General features: G+C 38.7%; 2 protein-coding genes and 1 pseudogene across 2 annotated transcripts; all 3 read left to right on the plus strand.

The window, feature by feature from the left end:
* Positions 1-3,516: 3,516 nt before the first annotated feature.
* Positions 3,517-4,470, plus strand: LOC102412143 (olfactory receptor 12D2-like). The gene has a single exon (XM_044925590.2). The coding sequence runs from the start codon at positions 3,517-3,519 to the stop codon at positions 4,468-4,470; it is 954 nt and encodes a 317-aa protein (XP_044781525.2).
* Positions 4,471-6,393: 1,923 nt separating this feature from the next.
* LOC123328030 lies at positions 6,394-8,240 on the plus strand (annotated as a pseudogene).
* A 2,635-nt stretch (positions 8,241-10,875) lies between these two features.
* Positions 10,876-11,829, plus strand: LOC112578378 (olfactory receptor 12D2-like). Its single transcript, XM_025262511.3, has one exon. It carries the CDS (start codon positions 10,876-10,878, stop codon positions 11,827-11,829), a length of 954 nt encoding a protein of 317 aa, XP_025118296.3.
* The last annotated feature ends 8,858 nt before the right edge of the window (positions 11,830-20,687 follow it).

The following is a 20,687-nucleotide window of genomic DNA, read 5'->3' on the forward strand; positions in this document are numbered from 1 at the left end:
GTCTATTTGATTTGTGTATCTGTTTCCAATGCAGTATGTAAATCAAGCCAGCTGAAAGAAAATATCTCAATGGTTAAGACAGCTACTGTAGAACTGCCTAGTTAGAAGTTAAATATATAAGCCAGAGTTAGGAAAATAAGTTGAAATTAGAAGTATAACTTGAGAGTTGTCTGTTTATTGATATATAAAGCACAGAACTAGAAGACAGAGAAGAGGAGATGCACAAAAGTGGATAATAAGGAGGAAGAGCAGTAACCAGCCAAGGAGACTGGAAAGGAGTCATCATGGTGGCTCTCCTGAATGCAGTTTGTTTTTTTTTTTTTCATTGCAGTATAATTGCTTTACAATGCTGTGTTAGTTTCTGCTGTACAGCCACATAAGTCAGCTGTATGTATACACTTATCTTTTCAAAATATGTTTCATATGCCTATGGCATGGATGCTGATGACATGGACATTAGTAATAGAGGGTAGAGACAGTGAGCCTGTTAAGCTGCTGATGAAATTAATAATTAAGAAATTATTAATGTGATGAGTATATTATGAACTTTGGCAAAAACGAAACACATTTGAAAAGTGGACAGAGTATATTGCATTTGTAATGGTAATTAGAAAGCTTGGACAGATGTTGGATTGCATATAGATATTCCTTGGATGAAGCAGATAGAAAGCTACTACTAAAGGAAGCAAGAAGTAAAGAAACACTCTAAAGATATCAGCCTCATTCTCCTAGGGAGAAGTGTGAGGTCTGGGACACCAAAATAAAAGAAAATATTTGAGTGTTAATACCAACAGTAGGAGAGTCCTGGTGTTCCAGTGGTTAAGAATCTGCCTGCTCGATGCACGATACTGGATGCTTAGGGCCGGTGCACTGGGACGACCCAGAGGGATGGAATGGGGAGGGAGGAGGGAGGAGGGTTCAGGATGGGGAACACATGTATACCTGTGGTGGATTCATTTTGATATTTGGCAAAACTAATACAATTATGTAAAGTTTAAAAATAAAATTAAATTAAATTAAAAAAAAAAAAAAAAGAATCTGCCTGCAAATGCAGGGGACACAGGTTTGATTACTGGTCTGGGAAGATCTTATATGCTGCTGAGCAGCTAGTCCCATGCGCCACAACTCTTGATCCCAAGCTAGAGCCTGCGAACCACAACTACTAGAGCCCGCGTCCTCTAGAGTCCATGCTCTGCAACCCGAGATGCCACCACAATGAGAAGCCCGTGCACCACAATGAGGGAGTAGCCTGGGCTCACCACAGCTGGAGAAAGGCCATGCACAGCAGTGAAGACTCAGTGCTGCCAAAAATAAACAAATCAAAGTTTTTGTTTTTATTTTTTTTTAATAAACACCAACAGTGAAGTGTCAGACTCAGAAGGAACAAAAGTAATACCACTTCTCCTCATTCCCCTCTTTTGTATTCCATAGAACCACAGTAATAAATGAATAGAATACCTAAACGATAATCATCTTTCTGTGCAGATCAATAGGATGTGACTGACTCATTCCTTAAGTGTCATGGCCCAATTTCCTTCCATTTTATATAGAATTCTCCCAGAGCAGTCCCCAAGATGAGAAAGTGTATCCATACCTCTGTCCCAGGAAGTGAAAGATAATTTTAGAGAGTGCAATACTAAGTGAAGTAAGTCAGAGAAGGAGAAATATATGACATGCTTTGTATGTGGACTCTCAAAGGAAATGATACAAATGAACTTATTTGTGGGACAGAAAAAGACTCACAAACTTAGAAAATGAATTTATGGGTGCCAGGGGAAGGGATAGTTAGGGACTTTGGTATGGTTGTGTACACACTGCTATATTTAAAATGTATAACCAACAAGAACCTATTGCATGGCACATGGAACTCTCTCAGTGTTATGTGCTGGCCAGAATGCAAGGGGAATTTACAAGGGAAGACTGGATACAATTACATGTATGACCTGAGTCCCTTCACTCTTCATGTGAAACTACCACAACATTGTTAATTGGCTATACTCCAATTAAAAATAGAAAGTTTAAAGTTTGGGGGAAAAAAAAGAAAACGTAGGCCATTGAGACCTATACTGTCTGTGATTCTTAAAATAAGAAAGAAGTACAGTAAGGAAAGAAAGTAGGAATGATGTAAAAAAACAAAAATGGAACTCAAGATAGGAGATCCCCAAGGAGAATTCTCTCATACTGCAGGTATAGAAAAAGCCTTCCAAACCCCAGGGATATTCTCACTCAGGGTTTGTCTGAGGATCTGTAGAACATTAAAGACAGGCAGAATTTCAGAAAGAAGAGGTTTTGGAAGATGAAGAGCTTATATACTTGGTCCCAATATAAGTTGTCACTTCAAATATATTTTTACTCTTTATTTTTCTCAATGTTTTTCTATTATTTACTTTACAGGAGTGTCAACCTGGTAAGCTTTCTTAGCGGTGAATTTGAACACTCAAACAGGTAGGAGAATGAGCTAGGAGACAGGCTGGGGAGTTGCACTTTTGTCTACCTTCTTGCTAGTATTAAAGTTGAATACTCAGGATTTAGGGCTAGTTTCCTATCCTATGATGGACTCCCCATTGTGTTTGTGGATTATGAAGGCTCTTTACTGCCTACATTTTTATTGCCCTACTCTAAGTGTTCTCCAGAGTAAATATGTGATCTTTAAATATTCAGGATGCAGTGAAATAAATCATTTGGTACATAAAGTCTGATTACTATTATCTTTAGATGTTAGGAAACGGTTCTCTTCCCCAAGGATTTTTGAAACAATTTTGTTTTGAGGGTAGAGAACCAAAAATGATATTTGGCATATCATGCTTCTCTTAAGCAGGAGTGATAAAGTTTAATAATATACAAAACATACATGGTTATCAAGGAAAGCTACTCTGAATACCTGGAAGCCAGCCTTCAATAAAGGTGAAATAATGGTTAGATATTTACTCATAGTTTTTCTAGCTATAAGGATGAGAATCCCATGGGATTGCTAGAAATGTTCCCTACTGAATTCACTTTTTAATTCTAGTCACATCAAATCTGTTTCTTCTCCTTTCAAGGATTTCCCAAACTTAAAATGTTTCCTTTTTATAGAAAGCATTCCATGGTTTGCATCTCTATTTCAATTTCCTTAGAGCTCTTACTGTTCTCTCTTTGTTGATTTCTCTTAAGTACGTCAAATGAGTTCTTACTTTGTTAAGAAAAAGCAGCGTAGAGGACTATTTAAAAACTGACTCTCTGTTACATCTTAGGATGATAAAACACAAGTGTTATTAGAGAAGATGGCAGGCTGGCAACACGCTCTGAATCCCTGGAAGAAAGAAAAATATTGATAAATCTAATTTTTAAAAAGTGTTTGAGTAACAGTCCACAAACACCATGTAACTTCAATATTTAATAATCTAGTGGTCCAAACATTGTACAACCTGTGATGCTGGGACTATTTAAATAGCAATGCTCTCTCTAAAAATATTATTGTCTGGGTGAGAAAATTCTCAGCAGGAGGACTCCGGTTCCCATCAGAGATCGCATTCCATGTTATTCTGTCTTTTCTTTCAAGAGATGCTGAATCGAACATCAGTCACTGAATTTCTCCTCCTGCCAGTGACAGACATCCAAGTACTGCAGCCTGTTCTCTTTGTGCTTTTCCTTGCAATTTACATTGTCAATGTGGCTGGGAATGGAGCCATCCTGATGGTTGTCACCTCTGATCCAAGACTCCATTCTCCTATGTATTTTTTCCTGGGAAACCTGTCATGTCTAGATATCTGCTTCTCCACAGTGAGTCTGCCAAAGATGCTGGAGAACCTCCTCTCTACACACAAAGCAATTTCTTTCTTGGGCTGCATAAGCCAGCTTCATTTCTTCCACTTTATGGGCAGCACTGAGTCCATGTTGCTGGCCGTGATGGGCTTTGACCACTTTGTGGCTATCTGCAAACCATTTCATTATACTCTTATCATGAATCATCAAGTCTGTATCCAGATGGCTGTCACTGTTTGGATCATTGGTTTTTTCCATGCCCTGCTGCACTCAGTAATGACCTCTCGCTTAAACTTCTGTGGTTCCAACCAGATTAATCACTTCTTCTGTGATGTTAAGCCATTGCTGGAGTCGGCCTGTGGGAACACTGAGCTCAACCAGTGGCTGGTCAATAATGTCACAGGCACCATTGCCACGGGTTCATGCTTTCTAACATTCCTGTCCTATTTCTATATTATTGTCTATCTTTTCTTCAAGACCCACTCTTGCAGCATGCTTCATAAAGCACTGTCTACATGTGCCTCCCACCTCTTGGTAGTTGTTCTTTTCTACATCCCTGGTGTTTTTGTTTACATTCATCCTGCCTCAAGTAGCCCCATGGACCAGGATCAGATCAGTGCCCTTATGTACAATGTGGTCACTCCTGTGCTAAATCCACTGATCTATACTTTGAGGAACAAGGAAGTAAAGAGGGCCTTGAGGAGGGTGATTTCAAGGTGTCAGTGACTTGAAGAAGACTAGAAAACTCTTCTCAGGCATAAATCAACAGGCAATGAGAAACTGGAGATATGGAATTATACTGCTTGGTGGAGTGTTTACTATCTGTGAAACTAAAGGAACTGTCTAAAAGAATAATAAATGGAAAAGTCCAGTAAGTCATGTTAAACAATGCATTCCTACATAATATAAGGAAAACTTGAATAAATGGGATACTGAACATTGAATTTTATTGTTGAATTTGTTTTTGAGATATCAGTTGATAAAAATGATTTGTTATCTATTTTTTGTGTTCTTGAATAAAATCAGAGACAGAAATTTGCCTCAATTACTCATACATCATATAGTTGGATAGTACTTAAGTATGTTTACCTATGTGTTCCCTGCAAGTTAACATATCATAATGTGAATAATAAAATTATACTGTTTCAGGGACTTCTCCGGTGGCCCAATGGTTAAGAGTCCAAGCTTCCAGTGCAGAAGATACAGGTTCAGTCCCTAGACATGAAACTAAGATCCCACATGTTGCACGGCATAGCCAAAAAATAAAATAATTTTTAAAAATTATTACACTTTAAATTAAACTGTTTTTTTAAAATGCTACACTTTAAGGATTTTAATTTAGGGCCATGGACTCCACAAGAGAGCAAATATAAGCTCACATATGAGTAAAGGACGTTTTTAAGCAGTATGTCATGATTTCTTTTTCTCTAAGCAGAGAGGCAAGTAATTAAAATAAATAGTAGTCTGAGTTCTAATTAATAGTGTAACTAATGATTTATCTAAAGATATTTGTGAACTCTGACTCCAAAGATATTTAATAATTCAATTGAATAACCTGTCAAAAGTTACTGTAAAATATTGTTCAAAGTGGAGTCAGCATGAAAAAATCTCAGGAATATCTTTCTAGTTCATTATGATGTTATTTTCCCCTCAATTTCTAGTAATGGAAAATTGAGTTTTAAAATTCTTCCTTTTTATTTAGCTTCTTAATTTCTATACTTATTTTCACAGACTGTAACATGATATATTATGATGTAATACCAATGAAATATGGTGCTGCTGCTGCTCCGTCACTTCAGTCGTGTCCAACTCTGTGCAACCCCATAGACAGTAGCCCACCAGGCTCCCCTGTCCCTGGGATTCTCCAGGCAAGAACGCTGTAGTAGGTTGCCATTTCCTTCTCCAATGCATGAAAGTGAAAAGGGAAAGTGAAACCGCTCAGTCGCGTCCAACTTTTAACCACCCCAAAGACTGCAGCCTACAGGCTCCGACATCCATGGGATTTTCCAGGCAAGAGTACTGGGTGGGTAGCCATTGCCTCCTCCGATGAAATGTGCGGAATTCATAAAAATTTTTTGTCTTGTTTTTCTTATCTGTCACCAAACTTATACCAAGTAAAAACTATTAAATAGTCATTGCAGAAGTATTTTTGGAGCTAATTGACAAGAATTACTATGTTCCTCACTTTCTAAGTTCCTAGAAATGCCACTGGACCTGAAACCATGGTGGGGGCCAGCACTGAAAACTAGTTAGAGATACAGAATGCTGAGGCAGTTCAGTGGTGAAGAGTCTGCACTTCCACTCTCGAGGGTCTGGGTTCAATCCCTGGTTAGGAAACAAGATACCACAGAGCCAGGCAGCACAGCCAATAAATAAATACATTAAATAGAGATACAGACAAATAAGACTGTAAAAGAATATTTTGAGCTGATAGACAGACTATTCAAATTGTTTACATTCACTTTTGTAAATCCAAAGGATTTGGTTCTGATCGTACTCACATGTTTCTTCTATATTCCAACTCTACCTTCTTTGGCCTCTTAATTTCAGTTTTGTTAATAAAAGAATGTATGTGGGGGAAAGATATCTTACACTCTGGACTATCTCAGAATTTCTGTTGAACAAAATCTTTGACATAATCCAACCTACATGGAGGCTGTAAACTATAGAGGAGCACATGATTACCTATAGCTGCATGATACACTGTCACCCTAAACACAGAAGGTTAAACACTTATTTAATTCAACCGCATTATTCTGTGATCCAGAAATTGGGAAGAGTACAGCAGGGAAGCACTGACTCTGTTTAATGACGTTACAGGTCTCAACTGAGATGACTTTATTAATAGATGTAGGAAAATAATTTGATCAACTGCGATATATTTTCATGACAGAAATTCTCAGAACAATAAAAATAAAAGGACATGTACAGCAGTCTATGCCTGTATGTCAGTCTCTTCCAACTATTCTTACTTAAGGAGACAGGGCAGTAATGAGGCATAAATTGTGAAGTTTTAAGTAATCTTTCTTATTTTATTTCCAAATCAATATCCAGCTTCTGCTTAATTGTTGATTTGATTCCTCAACCCTATCCACAGGAAATTTTCTCAAGAAAAAATGTCTCCAGGTTTTTCTCTTATGAGTAACTGTGGGAACAATTGAGATCTAGTTTCTTAGCAAGTTTAATTACTTTTATCTTTTTTAAATTGAATTATGGTTTATTTACAATATTATCCTACTATCAAGTGTACAGCATAGTCATTCATTATTTTTACAGATCATGCTCCATTAAAAGTTATTACAAAATAATTACTATTATTCTATCTGCTACACAATGTATCCTGGTTGCTTATCTCTTTTCTTTTTTAATGGATAAGCAACAAGGACACTTTGTGTAGCACAGAGAATTATATTATTATATTACCTTTCCTTTTTCTTTTTATTTATTTCTATTTATTTTATTATTATTATTATTATTATTTAGGCTTCCCTCATAGCTCAGTTTGTAAAGAATGCGCCTGCAATGCAGGAGACCCTGGTTTTACCCCTGGTTTGGGAAGATGTGCTGGAGAAGGGATAGGCTACCCATTCCAATATTCTCAGGCTTCGCTTGTGACTCAGCTGGTAAACAACCTGCCCACAATGCGGGAGACCAGGGTTCAATCTCTGGGTTGGGGAAGATCCCCTGGAAAAGGGAAAGGCTACCCATTCCAGTATTCTGGCCTGGAGAAATCCATGGACTGTATAGTCCATGGGATTGCAAAGAGTAGGACATGACTGAGCAACTTTCACTTTTTTTCCTTAAGTTTTATTTTTATTGGAGTATAGCCGATTAACAATGTTATGTAGGTTTCAGGTAGACAGCAAAGGGACTCAGCCATACATATATCTGTATTCATTCTTCCCCAAACTCTCCTCCCATTCAGGCTACCATGTAACACTGAGCAGCGATCCACATGGTAGAGATCAATCTTTCTCTCTCTGGCCCAATTATATTTCTTTGCAGTTTGCTGATAAGGACAACCTGCTTTTGACTGCAGTGGCTATCAAGCGCTACGCTGCCATCTGCCATCCTCTACACTATACACTCCTAATGACTCCTTGCAGATGTGGGCTGCTGGTGGGTAGGTCATGGGGAGTGGCCCATTCTGACTCTTTGACCCAAACCTTGATGCTAACCTATCATTCTATACTAATCTAGAGATGCCTCATTTTTTGTGTGATTTTAAACCTCTCTTAAGGCTTTCCTGCTCTGATGCCCACCTCAATGACAACCTGATGATGGTCCTGACAGGACTCTGAGGAATCAGCCCTCTTTTCTGAATCATAAGCTCTTATGCCCATATATTCCTTGCTGTAGCTTGGATTCCATCAGCACAGGGGAAAAAGAAAGCCCTGGCCACATGCACCTCCCACCTCTCCATGGTCATCCTCTTCTATAGCTCGCTCTTTGCCACCTACCTAAAGCCCCATGCCACTGGGGAGTGGAAGAAATGAAGCTGGCTTATGCATGTGAAGAAAGAAATTGCTTTGTAAGTAGAGAGGGAGTCTACCAGCAATTTTGGCATCCCTTAAAGATGTAGAGTTTGTCAAGGAAGGACAGAAATACAAACGTGAAATCAGAACAATAACTTAAACAATGAGCACACAATAATTATTTATTTATATTATATTCATGGCATACTATGACAAGCAATTATTGTGATGAATATATAATGAATGAAATGCAACAAAAATGAACTGTGATAGATGGACAAAGTACATGGCATTTACAACAATAATTAGAATGCTTGGATCCATGTCACACTGCATATAGGTATTCCTTGGATGAAGCAGAAAGAATATTGTTACCTAAAGGGTATAGCAATAAGTGAAGATACACATTGGAAAGACCAGCCTCAGTCTCCTGGAGATAAATGTGAGCTTTGGGGATCCCAAAATTAAAGAAAATATTTAAATGTTACTACCAGCAGTGAATAGTCAGATTTGGAAGACACAAAAGCAATACTACTTCTTCCTAGTCCTCTTTTTTGTTTTCCATAGAATCACAGGAATAAATGAGTATAATATTTTCATGATAATCAATTTTCTGTATGGACCAATGGGATCTGACGGGCCCTCATTCCTTAACTGTCATTGCCCGATTTCCTTCCATTTTTCCATGGAAGTCCTCAACATGAGAAAGTGTATCCAAATCTCTGTCCCAGGAAATGAAAGGTAATTAAGGAAATCCTGAGGCCCTTGAGAACTCTACTGTCTGTGGTTATGAAACTAAGAAAGAAACAGAGGAAGGAAGGAAAATAAAGAAAAAAATGGAACTCAAAATCGGAATTCCCCAAGGAGAATTCTCTTATATTGCAGGTATAGAAAGGTAATTTGTTTATTCTTTCAATAATCCTCCCAAACCCCAGGGACACTCTCTCTCAGGCTTTGAATATCTCAAGATCTGTGGATCATAAAAGACAGGCAGAATTTCAGAAAGAAGAGATTTCAGAAGATGAAGAGCTTATGCTGTAATTCCAGTATAAACTATCACATTAAATATTTTTCTACTCTTTATTTTTCAAAAATTTTTCTACTATTTACTTTTCCGAAGTGTCAATCTGATAAGCCTTCTTAGCTATGAATTTGAACAGTCAATCAGGTAGGAGAATGAACCAGGAGACAGGCTAGGGAGTTGCCCATATCCTCTGTCTTCTTGCCTGTATTAAATGTACAAGTCAAGGATTTAGACCTGTTTCCTATCTTACCATGAAACTTTTCTTTGTGGATTATGAAGACTCTTCGTTGCCTACATTTTTATTGCCATATCTCTAGATAGTCTCCAAAGTAAATATGTAATCGATAAATATTCAAGATGCAGTGAAATAAATATTTGGTACAGAAAATCTCATTGTTATTTTCTTTAAATGTTAGGGAAAGATTTTGCTCCCAAGGGAATTTTTTTAATATAATTTTCTTTTGCAAGTAAAGAATCAAAAACGATGTTTGACATATGTGTATCTTGATCAGGAGTGATAAAGTTTAACAGTATACAAAATATACATGGCTATCAAGGAAGGCTACTCTGAATTCCTGAAGCCATCTTTACAAAAAAGATGTGCAGCGTCCAGCACAGCAGGTGAGAAAGACCTGAAACCCGGGGGGGTGGGGGGGGGGGGGGGCGGCGGGCGTAATGAAAAAACAGATACATATAATTTGGCAAGCAGGGAGTCAGGGGGCCCTCCTGCTCTCCATGGCAGGAAGACAAGATGGCTCCTTTCAGCCCTCACTTTTATTGGCAGAAGTCACATGAGATCATTAGGAAATATCTATACTGGGGAGTTTGATCAGCGCACCATCAAGAGGGAGTAAAATTAAGGCTCTGCTGTTAATCAGGAACATCTTGCTTCGTTTCCATGAAGACGGACACAGGGGCAGCCAGTGAAGCGGAGCAGAGAGCACGGCCAGCTCCACATATGTTCGTCGGGCGTGCTTCCTAGGACAATCTCAGGGGCGCGGTTTGCCCCACCCTCCTGTCATGGGGCAGGTTCTGATCTCTGCCCTGCCAGGCTGCAACAAAGATGTAATAAAGGTTAGATAATTTCTCAAAATTTTCTCTAGCTACAAAAGTGATGATCCCTGGGGATCTCTGGAAATCTTCCCTAGTTGATTCACTTTTTTATTCTAGTCAAATCAAATCTTTCTCCTTTCATAGATTTCCCAAGCTTTGAATGATTCCTTTTTATAGGAAGTGTTCCAATGTCTGCATCTGGATTCAGATCTCCTTATAGCTCTTATTATTCTCTCATTGTCTATTTTTCTTAAGCAAAAACTTCAGATGGTTTCTTCCTAGGTCAAGAGATAGCACTGTGGTGGAGTGCTTAAAATTTACCTGCTTTTGGAGTTGATTTAGGATGATAAAAGGCAAGTTGTATCAGAGAAGATGATAGTCTGGCTAAAGAAAGTCTGGCATTTTTCTTTCCTGGAAGTAAGAAAAATATTAATGATAAATCTAATTCTTAAAATGTTTGAGCAACAGTCCATAACCAACACGTGACCTTATTTAAATAGCAATTCCTCAAAATATTATTGTCTAGATAGGAAAATCCTCAGCTGTGGGACTCTGTTCCCATCAGAGATTGCATTCCATATGTTATTTTGTCTTTTCTTTCAAGTGATGCTGAATCAGACCTCAGTCACTGAATTTCTCCTCCTGGGAGTGACAGACATCCAAGTACTGCAGCCTGTTCTTTTCCTGATTTTCCTTGCAACTTACATTGTCAATGTGGCTGGGAATGAGGCCATCCTGATGGTTGTCATCTCTGATCCAAGACTCCATTCTCCTATGTATTTTTTCCTGGGAAACCTGTCATGTCTAGATATCTGCTACTCCACGGTGACTCTGCCAAAGATGCTGGAGAACTTCCTCTCTACACACAAAGCAATTTCTTTCTTGGGATGCATAAGCCAGCTTCATTTCTTCCACTTCTTGGGCAGCACAGAGTCCATGTTGCTGGCCGTGATGGGTTTTGACCGCTTTGTGGCTATCTGCAAACCACTTCGTTACCCCCTTATCATGAGTCATCAGGTCTGTGTCCAGATGGCTGTCACTGTCTGGATTATTGGGTTTTTCCATGCCCTGCTGCACTCAGTAATGACCTCTCACTTAAACTTCTGTGGTTCCAACCATATCCATCACTTCTTTTGTGATGTTAAGCCATTGTTGGAGTTGGCCTGCGGGAACACTGAGCTCAATGAGTGGCTGCTAAATACTGTCACGGGGACCTTTGCCATTGGCCCATTTTTTCTAACACTTCTATCCTATTCCTACATTATTATCTATCTTTTTTTCAAGACCCATTCTTGCAGCATGCTCCATAAAGCACTGTCTACTTGTGTCTCCCACGTCGTGGTAGTTGTTCTTTTCTATGCTCCCGTAGTTTTCACTTATATTCGTCCTGCCACAGGTAGCTCTGTGGAGCAGGAACAGATCATTGCCATTATGTACACCGTGGTCACTCCTGTACTAAATCCACTGATCTATACTTTGAGGAACAAGGAAGTGAAGGGGGCCTTGAGGAGAGCAATCAGTAGAAGATTCTGACCTGAAGTCTAGAGAATTCTTCTGAGGCATAAATATAAAGGGGCAATGAGAAAATTGACATTGAAGTTATACTGCTTTTCTAATTGTTTGCCATTTGTAAAAACAGAAGGAAGTGTATAAACGAAATGTAAATGGGTAAATCCAGTATATTTTGTTAAATAATGCATTTCTAGATAATATAATGGAAACTTAAACAAACAGACATGGAATCTTAATGCTGAATCTGTTTGGGAGATATCTATTGATGAAACTGATTTGCTACGTATTCTTTTGTGTTCTTGAATAAAATTAGATACAGAAATTTGCCTTAGTTCCCCATGCACTCTGTAGTTGAATAGTATTTAGGTCTGTTTACCTGTGTGTTCCCTGTAAGTTTATCTATCAAAATGTGAACAATAAAAGTCTTATGCTGTAATATTTTAAGGTATTGAATTAATGGCCCTGATTACTCAACCTGAAAAATAAATGGTAACTCAATATGAGCCAAAGGATATTTTTAAGTGATGAATCATATATGTCATGATTTGTTTTTCTCCAATCCGGAAGCAAGTTAAGTACTTCAAGCAAAACATATTTTGAGTATTAATTAACAGAGATAAAATAACCAATGGTTTATCTAAAGAATTTTGTGAACTCTGACTCCAAATATGTTTTATAAGTCAATTGGACCACCTGTCAAAGATAATTGCAAAATATTGTTATAAGTGGAGGCAGCTTAAAAAAAATGTCTTGGGAATACCTTTCTTGCCAATTGGTATATTTTCCCCTCAATTTTTGGTCTCTTGAAAATTGAGTTTCGAGACTTTGAAATATCACTGATTATGATATTACCTTATATCATATATAATTATGATTATAATTATGATATTACATCATATTATATCACACTGTAATCTGTGAAAGTAAATATAGAAATCAAAAAGAAAATATATTAAAAGGAAAAGTCTTGAAACTGAATTTTCAAGAGAACAAAAATTGAGGGGAAAATATACCAATGGGCAAGAAAGGTATTTCCGACACTTTCTTTTAAGCTGCCTCCATTTATAACAATATTTTACAACTATCTTTGACAGGTGGTCCAATTGATTTATCATTCAGGTATGATCTAAATCAAATCCCTTATGATTATACAGTGGAAGTGAGAAATAGATTTAGGGCCTAGATCTGATAGATAGAGTGCCTGATGAACTATGGAATGAGGTTCGTGACATTGTACAGGAGACAGGGATCAAGACCATCCCCATGGAAAAGAAATGCAAAAAAGCAAAATGGCTGTCTGGGGAGGCCTTACAAATAGCTGTGAAAAGAAGAGAAGCAAAAAGCAAAGGAGAAAAGGAAAGTTATAAGCATCTGAATGCAGAGTTCCAAAGAATAGCAAGGAGAGATAAGGAAGCCTTCCTCAATGATAAATGCAAAGAAATAGAGGAAAACAACAGAATGGAAAAGACTAGAGATCTCTTCAAGAAAATCAGAGATACCAAGGGAACATTTCAAGCAAAGATGGGCTCGATAAAAACAGAAATGGTATGGACCTAACAGAAGCAGAAGATATTAAGAAGAGGTGGCAGAATACGCAGAAGAACTGTACAAAAAAGATCTTTATGACCCAGATAATCATGATGGTTTGATCCCTGACCTAGAGCCAGACATCCTAGAATGTGAAGTCAAGTGGGACTTAGAAAGCATCACTACAAACAAAGCTAGTGGAGGTGATGGAATTCCAGTTGAGCTATTCCAAATCCTGAAAGATGATGCTGTGAAAGTGCTGCACTCAATATGCCAGCACATTTGGAAAACTCAGCAGTGGCTACAGGACTAGAAAAGGTCCGTTTTCATTCCAATCCCAAAGAAAGGCAATGCCAAAGAATGCTCAAACTACCGCACAATTGCACTCATCTCACATGCTAGTAAAGTAATGCTCAAAATTCTCCAAGCCAGGCTTCAGCAATATGTGAACCATGAACTTCCTGATGTTCAAGCTGGTTTTAGAAAAGGCAGAGGAACCAGAGATCAAGTTGCCAACATCCACTGGATCATGGAAAAAGAAAGAGAGTTCCAGAAAAACATCTATTTCTGCTTTATTGATTATGCCAAATCCTTTGACTGTGTGGATCACAATAAACTGTGGAAAATTCTGAAAGAGATGGGAATACCAGACCACCTGAGCTGCCTCTTGAGAAACCTGTATGCAGGTCAGGAAGCAACAGTTAGAACTGGACATGGAACAACAGACTGGTTCCAAATAGGAAAAGGAGTATGTCAAGGCTGTATATTGTCACCCTGCCTATTTAACTTCTATGCAGAGTACATCATGAGAAATGCTGGACTGGAAGAACTGCAAGCTGGAATCAAGATTGCCGGGAGAAATATCAATGACCTCAGATATGCAGATGACACCACCCTTATGGCAGAAAGTGAAGAGGAACTAAAAGGCCTCTTGATGAAAGTGAAAGAGGAGAGTGAAAAAGTGGGCTTAAAGCTCAACATTCAGAAAACGAAGATCATGGCATCTGGTCCCATCACTTCATGGGAACTAGATGGGGAAACAGTGGAAACAGTGTCAGACTTTATTTTGGGGGGCTCCAAAATCACTGTAGATGGTGATTGCAGCCATGAAATTAAAAAACGCTTACTCCTTGGAAGGAAAGTTACGACCAACATAGATAGCATATTGAAAAGCAGAGACATTACTTTGCCAACAAAGGTTCGTCTAGTCAAGGCTATGGTTTTTCCAGTAGTCATGCATGGATGTGAGAGTTGGACTGTGAAGAAGGCTGTGTGCTGAAGAATTGATGCTTTTGAACTGTGGTGTTGGAGAAGACTCTTGAGAGTCCCTTGGACTGCAAGGAGATCCAACCAGTCCATTCTGAAGGAGATCAGCCCTGGGATTTCTTTGGAAGGAATGATGCTAAAGCTGAAACTCCAGTACTTTGGCCACCTCATGCGAAGAGTTGACTCATTGGAAAAGACTCTGATGCTGGGAGGGATTGGGGGTAGGAGGAGAAGGGGACGACGGAGGATGAGATGGCTGGATGGCATCACTGACTTGATGGACGTGAGTCTGAGTGAACTCCAGGAGTTGATGATGGACAGGGAGGCCTGAGGTGCTGCGATTCATGGCATCTCAAAGAGTTGGACATGACTGAGCGACTGAACTGAACTGAACTGAACTTAATATCAGTGAAATATGAAGAACTCATCCAAAATTTCTCTTATTTTCCTTACCTGTCATCAAGCTTATAATACGTGAAAACTATTAAATAGTAATATCTGAAGTATTTTTGGAGTTAATAGACAAGAATTACTATGTTCCTCACTTTCTATCACATCCAGGGTGATCCAGACCGCCGTGCACTTGCTGCTCTCTGGGAAGCTGGCCAAGCATGCCATGTCCGAGGGCACTAAGGCTGTCACCAAGTATACCAGCTCCAAGTAAATATAATATGCCTTGCCACTGTTAACGGAGAAGGTAATGGCACCCCACTCCAGTACTCTTGCCTGCAAAATCCCATGGACAGAGGAGCCTGGTGGGCTGTAATTCCATGGGGTCCATGGGGTCCATGGGGTCGGTAAGAGTCGGACACGACTGAGCGACTTCACTTTCACCCTCTACGTTCTTAGAAGAGTCACTGGACCTGAAACCATGGGGAGTGCCAGCACTTACAACTATTAGAGATACAGAATTTCCTGGTGTCCCTGCAGTGGTTAGGGCTATGCACTTCCACTGCCAAGGGCTGGGGTTCAATCCCTGGTTAGGGAACTAAGATTCCACAAGCTGGGCAGCACAACCACAGATTAAAAAAATAATAATAAGTAAGTAAAATAGAGATAAATACAGGTAAGAATATAGGAGGATATTTTGAGATTATGGACTGATCGTTCACATTGTTTACATTCACTTTTGTAGATCCAAAGAATTTGGTTCTAATCTTACTCACATGGTTCTCCAACTTTACCTTCTTTGGTCCAGTTTTGTTTCAGTGACAAAACAGTGACGATTCCAGTTTTGTTTATAAAAGAAAGTGTTTGGGGAGAAGGCGTCTTAACCCTGAACTATCTCAGACCAGAATTTCTATGGATCAGAATTTTTTACATAATCTAACCTTCATAGAGACTAAACTATAGAGGAGCACATGGCTACCTACGGCTGCATGATACACTGTTACCCAAAATACAGACGTTTAAACACATTTAATTAAGCTGCATTATTCTGTGGTCCAGAAATTGGGAAGAGTACAGCAGGGAAGCACTAGCTCCATTTAATATATTTCAGGTCTCAACTGAGATGACTTTATCAATAGATGTATGAAAATAATTTTATAAACTTCAATATATTTTATGACAAAAGTTCAAAGCACTAAAAATAAAAGGACACATATGATAGATTGTAGCTGTATATCAGTCTCTTCAAGTTATTCTTACATAAGGAGACAGAGCAGTGAATAGTAGAAGTTTTGTGTTTTAAGTAATTTTTCTAAGGGACCTCCAAATCAATGTTAGGCTTCTGTTTAATTGTTAAGTTTCATCCTCAACCCTATCTGTAGGAAACTTTCTCAACAGAAAATTCCTCTAGGTTTTTCACTAATGAGTAACTTTGGGAACTGAGTCTCTAAGGCCAGAAAGATTTCTTTTGCAGCCAAACTCTTTCAGATCCCAAGAGAAACCAGAGGCAAGGGTTGAAGATGTCATGTGGCAAATGGAGTAATGGGATCAGCTTTCAAAATGGACCATAGAGAGTTCAAGTTCCATACTTGATGGGCTACATAACATAGAAAGTCTCTTTTGATTTGTGTATCTGTTTCCAAGGCAGTATATAAATCAAACCAACTGAAAGAACATATCTTAAATGGTAAAAATGCTATTGTAGAAATGTTTAGTTGGAAATTAAATATATATGTCTAGAGTTAGAAAAATAAGTTGAAATTAAAGGTATAATTTGAAAGCTATGTGTTTATAGATATATGAAACACAAAAGACAGAAAAGAGGAGAGGTACAAAAGTGAATAAGAAGAAGGAAGAGCAGCAAGCAGCCAAGGAGACTGAAAACAAGTCTGCACTGGAAAGTGAGAGCTTGGTGGGTATTCTGAAAGCAAGGATTTTTTGTTTTTGTTTTTGTTTTAAGTTTTTGAGATAAGAAAAAAACGATCAAGTCTGTTAAGTGTTACTGAGCGGTCAAGTAATTTAAAGACTGAGAACTGAACTTTGACGTAGACAAGAGTGAATTCAGTGGAATGGTAAGAGCAAAAGTTTGAAGTCAGTTCAAGAGAAGATTAAAGGCAAACAGTTTGAAAGTAATTGGCAATGAGTAGTGGAGACACTGAGCTTTTTGAAGACTTTGCTCTAAAATCAGAGAAGTGGGCCATCATCTGGAGAAGGCTATGGGAACTCACCAGGTTTAGGGTATGCTGTATCTGAGGCCAAAACTTTAAAGATGGATAGAAAACCCTCATTACTTTGAGATATTAAAACAGTATTTAGGTAATTTCAGTATTGAGCCACACTTGTCTTGAGACCTAAGGTAAACCATATATTCTCTAGAGTTTTAAATATATATACATATATATAATAGTATAATTCTCTCATTTATATTATAATTGAGAGATGGATATAATATAAACCTAGAGGTGGGTATAACAGTGAGACTATTCGGTAATAGTCAAGAAGACACAACCTGAGAGATTTGAAATGTGAGAATTACGGCCCTGTCTGAGCTGAAGAAGTAATATTCTAAAGTGATAAGTGGAGAAGGAAATGGCAACCCATTCCAGTATTCTTGCCTGGAAAATCCCATGGACAGAGGAACCTGACCGGCTAGAGTCCATGGGGTCCCAAGAGTGGGACACAACTGAGTGACTGAATTGAAAGAAATAAAGGAGTACAGGAAGAATTAATCTTGTAAAAGTGGGAAATCTTTCAGTTCTCAGTAAAAAAGGATAGAGAAAATGAAAGCAAAAAAGACCAATACAGACAATAAAAGAATGTATTTTGCTATATTTGAATTCTACACAGCACATTAATGACATCCACATCATCTGATGTTGGAGAATGATAGAAAAGCAAAGTCTCATGTCCCACCTCAGACCTCTTAAATCAGAACCTCTGGGTGGATCCCAGGAATCTGGGACTTCACTGACTCAGCATATGATCCTTAAGCATGCTAAGGTTTCAGAATCTCTGTTCTCACATATTTAAAAATGCTTGGCTTGAAGAAGGAAAGTGTTAAGTATCTTTATCCTGAGTCAGTTAACATTGGAACATTTAAAGTTTCTTAGAAACAAGGGAGAGATGACACTATCAGTGGAAAAGAAAATGCAGCTGTGCCTATCACAAGATTCCTTATAAGACTTTGATTATAGATTCCACAGACTGCAAAAATGTTGACAATCATCTACCTTACACAACTCATTATTAGCAGACAGAAATAAAACTTTTATTCAGGTGTAATTGATTATTTTTAAGAAGCAGAGTATTGTTCATCTCTTCACGATAGTTGACACAAAGGGCATTTTCTCCTCTACCCACACATGAGAAATACATAGATGTCCTCATGTTTTGAGAGCAACTAAAGAACAATAATCCACGGAAACAACCATATACTCATGACCTAGGTGGTGCTTAAAATATTTTAAAGAACCATCATCCCTACTCGGCTTCCCAGGGGACACTAGTAGTAAAGAACCTGCCTGCAAAGGCAGAAGATATAATGTATCTTCAATCCCTAGGTCAGGAAGACCTCCTGGAGGAGGGCATGACAACACACTCTGGTATTCTTGCCTGGAGAATCCCATGGACAGAGGAGGCTGGCAGGCTACACTCCATAGGATTGCAAAGACTCAGATACGACTGAGAGACTTAGCACGCATGCACTCATGCATGGTCCTTACTCCTAGGAATTTATACTATAATTGAGAAAAGGAGAATGAATGCTGCTGAGTAATGGAAAATCCTATCTTATTGATAGGAGGATGCAGATGCAGAAGTTCTTGATAAAGAGGCACCAGTGGATATGTGATGCAACATGAAAGAAGATATTAGAAAAATGTAAACCAGGGAGAATCAGGCCCAAAGAAGAAAGCCCTAAAATTTATGGCAGATGCTGACAGCTTGGTTCTTAGCACCTAGAGGTAGAGACAGTGAAGCCTGTTAGCTTCTGGTGAAACTAACTGGGAATGAGTTGACTAGAGAAAGCTCAAAAAGGATAACAATTAAAAAAGTGAGAAAGAGTCTGAAGTGAAGGACATTTCATAGGAAATAAAACTTATCATACTTGGTCGCAACTTGATGAAGGAATTAGATGAAGCAATGTTTCCAACCCATGTTACCAGGACAGTTTTTGTAGGAAAGAAATTTTATTCTTGAAGTGGAGAAATACTTTTGGGGGAAGACAACCCATCGTCCTCTCCTACCTTCACTTATCATTGATTTCATTTTCTAACATATACCATACTTGGTATTCCAAGCACTGGAGAGGAAAATCTGATTCAATCTCAGCCATAATGATCCTATCATTTTGTTAGGGAGACCAACATTAACTAAATAACTTAAATATTTAAATAAATGTGATTACATCCTCCATATTACAATTGCAGTAACTACCATGACACCACCCTTATGGCAGACAGTGAAGAGGAACTAAAGAGCCTCTTGATGAAAGTGAAAGAGGAGTGAAAAAGTTGGCTTAAAGCTCAACATTCAGAAAACAAAGATCATGGCATCTGGTCCCATCACTTCCTGGGAAATAGATGGGGAAACAGTGGAAACAGTGGCAGACTTTATTTTGGGGGGCTCCAAAATCGCTGCAGATGGTGATTGAAGCCATGAAATTAAAAGACGCTTACTCCTTGGAAGGAAAGTTATGACCAACCTAGATAGCATATTCAAAACCAGAGACATTACTTGGCCAACAAAGGTCCGTCTAGTCAAGGCTATGGTTTTTCCAGTGGTCATGGATGGATGTGAGAGTTGGACTGTGAAGAAAGCTGAGCACTGAAGAATTGATGCTTTTGAACTGTGGTGTTGGAGAAGACTCTTGAGAGTCCCTTGGACTGCAGGGAGATCCAACCAGTCCATTTTAAAGGAGATCAGTCCTGGGTGTTATTTGGAAGGACTGATGCTAAAGCTGAAACTCCAATACTTTGATCACCCCATGCGAAGAGTTGACCCATTGGAAAAGACTCTGATGCTGGGAGGGGTTGGGGGCAGGAGGAGAAGGGGACTACAGAGGATGAGATGGCTGGAGGGCATCACTGACTTGATGCACACGCATTTGGGTGAACTCCGGGAGTTTGTGATGGACAAGGAGGCCTGGCGTGCTGCAATTCATGGGGTCGCAAAGAGTCAGACATGACTGAGCGACTGAACTGAACTGAACCAAGGTGCCATGAGAACACAGAAAAGGAAGCATTGTCTTAGACAAAGAGGCAATGGAGCATTTTCCTAAGAAAGTTAGAGGTTAGAAGGATGAGCAAGAACTGACTTAAAGCAGAGAATGAACATGGTGTATTAAGGTGATGCAGTGAAGCCAGTGTTGCTGGGGAACAGACGATGAGTGGACAGTGAGACACCTCGAGGTCAAAACCAAATGAGCTTTTTAAGACGTGACAGGGTATTTTTCATAAGAGAAATGGTTCTCATGAGATTCAATTTTTTAAATTTAAGTATGGTTGATTTACAATATTGGTTTAATTTCTGCTGTACAGCATAGTGACTCAGTTATACATATTTTATTTTTCATGTTCTTTTCCATTATGGTTTATCAGAGAATATTGAATATGTTCCATGTGCCATATAGTAGGATCTTTATCCATCCTGTACATAATACTTTGCTTTGCTAATCCTACTCTTTGCTAATCACCTAC

This window comes from Bubalus bubalis, chromosome 2 (assembly GCF_019923935.1).
Source record: "Bubalus bubalis isolate 160015118507 breed Murrah chromosome 2, NDDB_SH_1, whole genome shotgun sequence".
Lineage (NCBI taxonomy): Eukaryota > Metazoa > Chordata > Mammalia > Artiodactyla > Bovidae > Bubalus > Bubalus bubalis.

Excerpts from the sequence above, each read along its gene's own strand:
- LOC102412143 (XM_044925590.2), top strand. The coding sequence starts at position 3,517 with ATGTTATTCTGTCTTTTCTTTCAAGAGATGCTGAATCGAACATCAGTC.
- LOC112578378 (XM_025262511.3), top strand. The coding sequence starts at position 10,876 with ATGTTATTTTGTCTTTTCTTTCAAGTGATGCTGAATCAGACCTCAGTC.